An 11,182-nucleotide genomic window follows, 5' to 3' on the forward strand; every position below is an offset into this window, starting at 1 on the left:
TCATCCTTTTGGGGTTGATAAAATAAGTACCAGTTAAATACTTGGGAAGGCAGGGGGTTGATGTAATCGACTATCTTCTCCCCACAAATTTCGGGCCTTGTGCCTATACAAGAAAGAGTTATTATTATTTCTATTATTGAAGGCAGTGAGCAGGCAGAATTATTACTGTGCTGGAAAAAATGCGTAGTGGCTTTTTGTCTGCCTCTACTGTCAGAGTTCAAACCCCGCCTAAGTTGACTTTCCTTTTTATCCTTTCAGGGACAATAAAATAAATACTAGTTGAGTACTGGGGTTGATGTAATCACCTTAACTCCTCCCCCAAAATTTCAGGCCTTCTGCTTATAGTAGAAAGGATTATTATAATTGTGCGTCCTTTTAGGAGCACTTTGCTTGACTGTTCAGGACGAGTGGTAGGACAGATAACAGAGCAGACTTCGATATCTGCCTGGACAGCTTTCCACCATTCTTGGTGAGTGAGGCGGAATGCTGTGAAAGGCCAATAACAGCCATGGAAATACAGGAGGTGATGAAGGGCTGCACGAGAGGCAGATCACTGGATTTGGATGGTCTGCCCTGAGCTTTATATTTCGATGCCAGACTTATTTGGAGGCCTCTTAGCAGATATCTACCACAAAAGGCAGCAGAATGAGAGAATTCCCACTTTTGTCTGTGGAGGGGTGGTGGCACTGCTGAGAAAGGACACAAACAAAGGGATACATATTGCAGAATTTCAGGCCCATTACTCTGCTCAATGCAGAGCTGAAGATTTTGGTCAAGGTGTTAGCCAAGTTTCAGGGGGCCCTTAAAATACTATTGAGGATCCCTAATTTACTATTTTATGTGAACCCCTTTGGTTACTATTTTATTCTGGTGGACCCCCATATCCATTTGTTGTTTAAAACTAACTTCTTTCAAAATCCCTATTTTATTTTTCACTCATTAACTTGTGTAAGTCGAATTGTGTAAAAATGTGAGAGACAGAATCCAAGCTGTTTCTTGTAAAACATACATCAAAAGCAAAATTTTTTCAGGGGCCCTTGAAATACTATGGTGGATCCCCAATTTACTGTTTTGTCGTGTGGACCCCAAAAATCTTATTTGGACCCCCAGGGACCACATGAACCCCTGTTGAGAACCACTGAATTGAACCCTCCAATGACTGAAACAAGGAGATGGTAATATTCACAAATAGTATGCGATCAGAACACAGGATTCTGAGCTTCAGAATTGAGATGACAAAAGATTGACAAAATGTGGTATTGTCTTGTGACAGAAATGTTAAACCTATACAAGGATGCAGAATGGACATTCAAACACTAATGATAATGATTTATGTTCACAACCAACTTTGTATTTATTAACACTTGAATTAACATTAAGCTGAACCATACAACATACTTTAAATAAACTTCATAAAAGAATATATATATACGATATAGATAAAAATGTTTTCAAGATCTGGAATATATACATATATATCACAGGATATGAAATATTTCTTTTTATGGTGTATATTATTTATGACATCACTGGTTTTTGAGTATATATTTCTCAGCTATGTACAATGTTAAATAAATAAATAATTATCTTTTCTACCTTCTGGAAATATTTTAGTATATATATATATATTTTGAATGAATATTTTTTATTAAGAACATTAGTGTTTCATACTATCTCACCCATAAAGTGATTATATAAAATATAGAGTCGGGAGGTTTCATTAACTGTACTTTTCCTTTTCAGAGTCGATATATTGATGACTATATCTTTCTTTTTTCATAGAATGATTTTTGATATTGATATGCTTACTCTTTTGTTTGAATACTTGCATAGTTAAGTAATTTTTTGATAATGTTCAATCAGAGACATTAGTTGTTGTTTTTCATTCCTGTATGAATATACTGGTGTCTAGTTAAGCTACATCCAGTCCTGTTGCCAGATTTGGTGCTTGTGGGTGCTTCAGAATATTCTGGGTGAGCACTAATTTGTATAGTGGGATGATTTTTGTGAACTGTATTTTCTAAATATGAAGGTGCACCATTGTATAGCGACAGGCATGTCTACATCTTTGAAAGGTTTACCTGACACGTTGTTGTGTTACAGTCTTCTCTGTTGTATGAATGCGTTTGTGTCTAGTTAAATGATTTATTACAGAGAAGGACTTACCACAGATATCACAGCAATATGGTTTCTCTCCTGTATGAATGCGTTTATGTCTAGTTAAATTACCAGTTTGAGAGAATGAATTACCACAGATATCACAATGATATGGTTTGCCTCCTGTATGAATGTGTTCATGGTTAGTTAATGTACGTCCATGAGAGAATGATTTACCACAGATAACACAGCAATAAGGCTTTTCACCTGTATGAATGCGTCTGTGGTTAGTTAATGTACTTCGTTCAGAGAATGATTTACTGCAGATATCACAGTGGAATGGCTTCTCTCCTGTATGAATGCGTTTATGAGAAGTTAAATGACCTTTTAGCGAGAATGATTTACCACAGATATCACAGTGATATGATCTCTCTCCTGTATGACTATATTTGTGACTAGTTAAGTGACCCCTTAAAGAGAATGATTTACCACAGATATCACAGTGATATGGTTTCTCTCTTGTATGAACATATTTATGATTACTTAAGTGACAAGATACAGAGAACGATTTACCACAGATATCACAGTGATACGGTTTCTCTCCTGTATGAATACGTTTGTGTCTAGTTAAGGTACTACTTACAGCAAATGATTTACCACAGGTATCACAGTTAAATGGTTTTTCTCCTGTATGAATGCGTTTATGAATAGTGAAGTGACCTTTATGAGAGAATGACCTTTTACAGGTATTGCAATGATAAGATGTCTTTCCTATCTCTTTCAGTATATCATCAGAAAAATCAACCACTTTAGACTCTGTTTTACATTTAATTGTGTTCTCACAGAATTCATTTTCCATAACTTTGTTTTTATCACCATAATATATATATTTTATTCTTAAATATTTCTATGGAAAAATTTTTCATCAACTCTTATTTTTATTAATTTCTGAAGTGGCTGGAAAGTCTTTTATAAATTTGTCCAGGTTAAGTAAAATCCAAAGCCATCTTGTTCGCATTCCATATAGTGGAGTACAGAAATGTTGTTACAAATCTCAATTCACAGGAAATATAACATCTTCCTACAGTCTTTAAAGGGTGATAAATATTGATGATACATCTCAAGGGCAAAATTCTTTAATGCCAATGCCATCTGATATTCTGAAATAATAGAAAGACAGTATAAGATACAGAATATATTTAAAAAGTAAAGAGCTAACAGTGGAAATGTTACAACCATCTATTTTGATAAACTGTAGATAAAGGCCTTGAGTGAATAGTTGGAATTTATTTTTTAATTAGTGATTAAAATTCTATCATAGAATCTTGAGTGAACTCTTCGTATATTCAGGCTACAGATACAATGAAAAAACCTGAAAACATCTCAAGCTGCATTCTGATATTTTTTATCTCACATGTGTGGCAGGAAGTTTTATTCCTAATAAAATGGTTCCAGGTTCAGTCCCACTGCATGGAACCTTTGACAAATGTCTTCTACTATAGCATCAGGCTGGACCAAAACCTTGTGAGTGGATTTGGTAGACAGAAACTGAAAGAAGCCTCTGTGTGTGTATGTGTGCATGCATGCGTGTGTGCCTGTGTTTGTTCTCCACCACCACTTGACAACTGGTATTGGTGTGGTCTCATGGTATGTTGATTTAGTCTAGTCCTATCCAAGATCAAAACGTTTTGATCTCCCTAGCTCTGCTGGCATAAAAGTGGCTCTCATTCAACAATAGAAATGGTCACAGACGTTTGGCAATGGAATATGTCACATCTTGAAAATTTGGCGTGTGCTTTAAAGGAATCAGCAAGGACTTCAAAGCTTTCTTGGTGATATATTTTTGATTCTTTACTTTTATCGCTAATGCTTAAGCAAACAAACTGAAAGTTCACAACCTCAAGTACCTAAACGGTTTGCCGAAAAACTGCACTACATAATGAGGGTAACCAGAAAAGGATGCCGGCATGGAAGCTTCATCAGTCACTTCTCTTTGTTCGATGCCAACAGTCTCCATACTTTCGGTTATGATTTACCAAATGTGGCAATTAAACCTGAACAACTAGCATTAAAAATGCCAAATCGGCAGCACTGTTATTGATGTGATATGGGATTAAAAAGCATTTGAAATGTTAGCATTTTATTATTATTATTTTGTGTGGTTAGTTTATATGTTAAACTAAGTGTGAACTGTTCTGTCCTTAGTTAAACAACTTGCACAGATTTGTCTGTAGTGATTACATGTTTGTATTGCACAAAAGATCACTCTATCCAATTGACATTGTACAGGTGCACGGTGAGCCATACGTCAGATGTCGAAGTGATCGTAGAACATGTAATGAAGTGTTTTCTTTTGCTCAAGAACACAACGCACCGCCCGGTCTAGGAATCGAAACCACACTCTAACCACTCGCCTTTATGAAACTGCAGTGTCGTAGATTACATAATCTTTATCATCAGAAACGTAATTCACTTGTGCTCAGTTGCTGTCTAAGCCTCGGGTGATTCTTTACTCAGTTGACCCACGACCAAATTCACATTGCTTTCAGAGGTGCCAAGAATTTTACAACATACCAAACAAAAACAAATATTATACTAATGAAAGGAAGGACGATCGACAATAACAAAAATAATTTTGTATAATTCTTTCTCCAGTAATGATTGTTGAATTCGGAGAAAGGTGTTTTGATTTCTATCTATCCACCTTTTACTATATTTCCAATAGTTAAAAATTATTGTAGCTTATTTTACATGCGATTACAGTTGCGACACATAATGGTAAAGCGTTGAAGAGAAATATACCTTGCGAGTGAAATTTGGTAGATAGACACTGTGCAGAATATGACCTAGTTCTAAGGAATGAATGATTAGTACTCAATGGATTTAGGGTTTAACACTGAGAGAAAATGTTTACCTTAGTTTATTTCTGGATTAAAGATGTAGCGGAAGTAGAAATATTGGATTTTCATTGGTCAGCTTAGGTCATGTGATAAGAGGTACACCAATGCTGAAGAGGTTCTCTGAAAGGGTATAGAGCTGCATTATCAATTATGATGTATTCCCAAACTTATATTATATATATATACGTATATATATATACAGAGAGAGAGAGACAGACAGATGTGTAGGTGAATACATGATGCTGGTAAAGATGCACAATACGCTGTCAGGGGAACTAACTCTCATTTTACTGTATGTGAGAAAGTCTAGATTCCTCATCTTTCCCTAATAAGTTTTCCGTATTAATTTTTTAAAAAATATTTCCCAAATAAAGGCACGATGAAAGTTGAATTATTGGATTTCTATTGGGTGTTTCAATAAAACGATTAGATCTACAGCAACAACGTAGAAGAGGTTAAGTAAAAACGTATAGAGAATGGATATTATTAACTTTCTTCTAATATTAAAGAAAATCTGAAGGGAATAGTAGTGTCCTGATAAGAAGTATAATTGAGCGAGCGTGCATGCTTCTTTCTTTTATGTATTTCGAGGGATTAGCTCTTAATTTCTGATCATTATATGCCCTATTTTTGAGAGTCGCTAAAAATTGCCCCCCTTGTTATTTTATAGAAAGAAATTTCTCTCAAATATGATTTCTTTTAATTCGGAATTCTTATTTCCCAATCGATTGGTTTCGGGTTCAGTCCCACCGCGTGACACCTTGGGCAAGTGTCATCTACTATAGCCTTAGACCGACCGAAGCTTGTAAGTGGATTTGGTAGACAGAAGCTGAAAGAAATGTCGTGTGTATGTGTGTGTATGTTCCTGTTAGTTACCTGCCAGCGCTTGGCAACCGGTGTTTGTTTACATCCTCAATTAACCGATACAATAAGTGCCAGGTTAAGAAATATGGGTAGTGGAACCTATTTCTTCGACTAAATCCTTGAAAGCAATGTCCTAACACGGCCGCAATCAAATGACGCAGAAGTAAAAGATACAAGACCAGTCTTCTGTACTTAAAACGGGGGTCATATATTTTGCATCGAAACTGCGGATAAACATACAATGTTAGCTTTACTGTGACATAATACGAATTTACTGCTGCAGACGAAGGAATTATATGATCATTGACATCGTTGAAGGAATTTGATGAAAGCAACTGAAAACCTTAGTAACAACAACATCTATTTCATAGTTTTTAAAGAAGTCACACTATTTAACGCTTCTCTGTTTACTTCTCAAAACGGTAAGTTTATAAAGATTAGCTTTAAAGTTGTTATAATTTGTGTAAATAACAATGATCCTTTCAAAGATACAGAAATTTGAAGTGGAAGTATCGATGAAAATTTTTTTCTTTTCGTCCTGACAGGTACAGGATGGACTTTCAAGTCAAATATTAATCTGTTATTCTTGAAAACGTAGAGTCGGCTGTTGTGTGCAATATAAAGTAAATTCAATTTTTTTTTTCTATGTAAATTTGAATTTCATTTGAGTATTTGAAATAATTTGCCGCATAATTTTAGGGAACCGATGAGCGAATTAAATGTACTCAGTACTGGATTAAACACAGAAGTATAAAAGCTAAAGACCTCCGAAGGCATGTCACTAAATACCGATCTTTCGAATTAACTACAAGCAGTGCATACATCCTATCATGAATGAGTTTTAATGCCTTCGTTACTATATTGTAATATTGTCTTCTAATTTTGGGTCAACCAAAGCCTTGTGAGTAGATTTGGCAGATGGAAACGAGAAGAAACCTGTTGTGTGTGTATCTTTGTGCTGTGTTTTACCCCGCACTACTACTTGACAACTAGTGTTGATTTGGTTTTATGTCTCCATAATCAAGCATTTCAGCAAAAGATAGAATAAAACTTTAAAAAGTACTGGGGTCGATTTATTCAACTAAACTCTTCAAAGTGGACTTCATTATGTTTGTTTTTTGGACAGTCATTGCAAGTTACTATGTGTTTCCAGCACTGCTTTAGCTTATATAATGTTACACAATGTAGAAATATATTTGTAAACTGTACATATATAGATTTTTAAATCTCATGACATAGTTTTAATAGCTAATTAAAAAGTAGTTCAATCGTTAAGATGTTTATTTGTACAGTGTATCTGTATAAAAACTCACTAAAATACTTCTGTTGAATCTTTATTTTTAAATATTTTCTATCATCTTTGCTTTTCTCTTTTATTTCAGAAATATCTGATGGCATTGGCATAAAAGATTTTGTTTTTACTTCAAATGCATCGATTGTATTTACCATCTTTTAAAAACTGAAGGAAGATGTTATACACACAAAGTGTAACTATATAAATCTATGGCAGAATTACCATGAAATATATCGTCTGTATGAGATTATAGGAACATTTGTCTACTTCACTGTCTGAATTGTGCATGAGAGAGTTTTTGCATTTGAATTAAACTTGGACACATTCACAGAAGAGTATATGGCATCTTCAGATATTGATAAAGACAAAGTTGTTAGAAATAAATCAGTAGAAATACTTGTTAGGAATAAAATATAATAAAAAAAAGAGGAGAGAAATATTTCTGTGATGTGGTAAAACGAGTAAAAATTATGGAAAATAAATTATCTAAGATGCAGGCTAAACGTAAAAAAATATCTAAAAAGATTGATTTTCCTGATGAGATGCTGAAGGATATAGGAAAGGTGTTGTACCGTTGTGATATCTGTAAAAAGTCATTCTCTCAAAAAGGTAATCTTGCTACTCACAAACGTACTCATACAGGAGAGAAACCATATCACTGTGATATCTGTGGAAAATCATTCTCTCATGGAAGTACCTTAACTACTCACAAACGCATTCATACAGGAGAGAAGCCATATCCTTGTGATACCTGTGGTAGATCATTCTCTCAAGTAATTCAGTTAACTAACCACAAACGCATTCATACAGGAGAGAAGCCATATCACTGTGATATCTGTGGTATATCATTCTCTAAACGAAGTACTTTAACTACACACAATCGTATTCATACAGGAGAGAAGCCATATCACTGTGAGAGCTGTGGTAAAGCATTCTCAGTAAGTAGTAACTTAATTAACCATGAACGCATTCATACTGGAGAGAAACCATATCACTGTGATATATGTGGCAAGTCGTTCTCTCAGATAGTTACCTTAACTAACCATAAACATGTCCATACAGGAGAGAAACCATATCCCTGTGATATTTGTGGCAAATCATTCTCTCAAAGTGGTATCTTAACTATTCACAAACGTATTCACTCAGGTGATAAGCCTTATCACTGTGATATTTGTGGTAATTCCTTCTCTGAAAGAAGAGTCTTAACTACACACAAACGTGTTCATACAGGAGAAAAACCTTATCACTGTGATATCTGTGGCAAATCATTTTCTGTAAGAAGTACCTTGACTAATCACAAACATATTCATACAGGAGATAAACCACATCACTGTAACATTTGTGGTAAGTCATTTTCTCAAAGAAGTAAATTAACTATTCACAATTATATTCATGCAGGAAATAAACCACATCACTGTGATACTTGTGGTAAATCATTTTCTCAAAATGGTGACTTAACAAGACACAAACGCATTCATACAGGAGAGAAGCCATATTATTGTGATATCTGTGGTAAATCTTTCTCTCTGAGAGGCAGCTTAACTCGACACATGTATATTCATACAGGGGAAAAGCGATATAAATGATATTTGCATTGTATCATTCTATAAAGAAAGCTACTTTACAATACATGTACCTATTTATGCAGAAGCATAATGTCACAATGTCAGAAGTTGTCTTATGAAAGAAATATCTTATATGACAATAAATATGTCCACATAAGGAGAAGATATAATAACAAGCACATAACTACATATATATTTATATATGTATATATATAGTTTGTGAAATCAAATTATAACATCTTAGTTAAAATCAATCATTCTTAATACTTTCCAGAAGACACTATTGTTTTATTTGATATTGTGTGTTAATGAGTGGGATGCTGCCACAACATCACTATACTTAATGCTGCAAATAAATCCGCAAAGAATAAAAAAATGATTTTCAAAACATTGTAATTGGGTGTATGGAGGGTAACATATTCTGAATGCTATTTATATTCTTTCATGTGTAGTATGTATAGTCACAGGTACGGTTGTGTGGTTAAGAAGTTCAATTCCCAACCACATGGTTTTGGGTTCAGTCTCACTGCACAGCACCTTGGTCATTTGCTATAACCTCAGGCCACCCAAAGTTTTATGAATGAATTTGGTAGATGGAAACTGAAAGAAAACCATCACACACACACACATATATATATATATATATATACAGGGTGTCCACAAAGTCTGGGTACATGGGGATTAACACACTTTAAGAAATTATTTCTTATATTTAATTGGTTATGTTATGATTTTATTTACTCCATGTACCCAGACATTGTGGACACCCTGTATATATATATAGACATCTCCATGTTATTATATGGAAACTGACATAGCTGCAGTGTTTCTGTTGAAAGTTCCCTTGTCAACAAATCATCTGCTCCTTTGGCACTTCAAAGTTGGGGTGAGTGATCCCTAAGCAACAGAAAGGGCATCTAGCTGTAAAACAATGCCTCAGCATATTTATGTGATCCATGCAAGCTTAGAAAAAGAGACATAAAATGAATATATTCTGTGGAGGAAATAAGTATGTCTTTTGTAGGGTGTATATAATATCAAATCTTTTATTGATATAGTAATTCTGTCAACTTTATGATTAAGCGGGATATTCATTTTCAAGCATGGTGCCATGTAAAAAGCACCCAGTACTCTCTGTAGAGTGGTTGGCATTAAGAAGGGCATCCAGTTGTAGAAACCGAGCTAAAACAGGCTATGGAACCTGATGCAGCCCCTGGCTTTGCCAGTTCCTGTTCAGCCATCCAACCCACGCCTACATGGAAAATGGACCTTAGATGATGATGAAGATGACTATAACAAACTTAATGAAAGTGTAAAGTTGATGGTATGATCTGCTAATCATACTCATCATTATTTTAATGTCCATTCTGCATGATGGGATGGGTTGGATATGTTTATTATGCAAGATATCACCACGTTTATTCATTCACATCTGTGAAACCCAAAATTTTGAGTTCTGACGTTATTGCACTTTGTGAATATTCTTTACAACCTGAAATCTAAATAAAGCTGATTTAATCTTTAATCATTATTTTATTTTGTACAACTGTCTTCATTATTATTATTATTATCATCATACAAAAGCAGCCAGCTTACAGAATAGTTACTGCGCCAGACAAAATGCTTCTTCTGATTCAAAAGCCATTGGGTTGACTTTGTCTTTCATCCTTTCAGGGTTAGTAAAATAAGTATCAATTGAGCACTAGGTCGATGTAATCAACTGTAACCCTCCCCCGAAGTTACTACCAAAATTTGAAGCCATTATTATTGTTATTCAAGGAATGGTAGATTAGCATGGAGATCATTTGGGAACTGTTAAGAATATTCATTTTTATGAAGAGGTAGACCCAGGAAGACCTGGCATGAGGTGGTGAAGCACCACTTTTGAACATTAGGCCTCACCGAGGCAATGACTAGTGACCGAGACCTTTGGAAATATGCTGTGCTTGAGAAGACTCAGCAAGCCAAGTGAGACCATAACCTGTGGCCTATGCCAGTGGTGTAACCAGCCCACATATGCATACCTTTCCTTCATTGGACACTAAACTCTGCTTGTGAAGACCTGTTGAGACAAATGAAATCAAAATAAAATTCGACGACAGCACCGCATGACTGGCATCTGTACTAGTGGAGCGCTAAGAGCACCATCTGAGCAGGATCGTTGCCAGGGCCACTGACTAGCTCCCGTGCACCAGGTAATGATTTTCAATCCCACACTATCGGCCATAAAGTGAAATTTTTATTACATTCCTGGTTACATTTTCTTTCAGACTCAATCCATAAGGTTACTAACACTCCTCCTGTACATTAATAACTCACTTTTTGTCACCTCACTATTACGTTTTATGTCTCTTTGATCTTCCACTTGCAACATAGCTCCAGCATACAATAAATCACTGGATAGAGACCTAGAGAGCAGCCTTCTATAAGTTCATAACAGCCTAATTCAATCATCTCCCTTA

The 11,182-nt window shown here is 35.1% G+C and overlaps 2 protein-coding genes across 5 annotated transcripts in view; one reads left to right on the plus strand and one right to left on the minus strand.

Annotated features, from left to right (window-relative positions):
• LOC106876936 (zinc finger protein ZFP2) overlaps window positions 1-10,266 on the plus strand; it is a 22,977-nt gene extending 12,711 nt beyond the window's left edge. Inside the window, exons 1-3 of one of the 4 annotated variants that reach the window (XM_014925693.2) lie at window positions 5,198-6,283; window positions 6,407-6,484; window positions 7,244-10,266. In XM_014925693.2, the coding sequence (XP_014781179.1) occupies window positions 7,626-8,741 (1,116 nt within the window). In that variant the 5' untranslated portion in view covers window positions 5,198-6,283; window positions 6,407-6,484; window positions 7,244-7,625 and the 3' untranslated portion in view covers window positions 8,742-10,266. Of the gene's footprint in view, window positions 1-5,197; window positions 6,284-6,406; window positions 6,485-7,243 lie in introns of those variants that run through there. The other 3 variants (XM_052975374.1, XM_014925691.2, XM_014925692.2) reach the window with 3 other exon arrangements.
• LOC106876932 (zinc finger protein 91) overlaps window positions 1-11,182 on the minus strand; it is a 35,864-nt gene that overhangs the window by 5,168 nt on the left and 19,514 nt on the right. Inside the window, exon 4 of the mRNA XM_052975294.1 lies at window positions 2,102-2,998. Within this exon, the coding sequence (XP_052831254.1) occupies window positions 2,102-2,998 (897 nt within the window). The remainder of the gene's footprint in view (window positions 1-2,101; window positions 2,999-11,182) is intronic.

Source organism: Octopus bimaculoides, chromosome 21, assembly GCF_001194135.2.
Source record: "Octopus bimaculoides isolate UCB-OBI-ISO-001 chromosome 21, ASM119413v2, whole genome shotgun sequence".
In the NCBI taxonomy this organism is placed as follows: domain Eukaryota; kingdom Metazoa; phylum Mollusca; class Cephalopoda; order Octopoda; family Octopodidae; genus Octopus; species Octopus bimaculoides.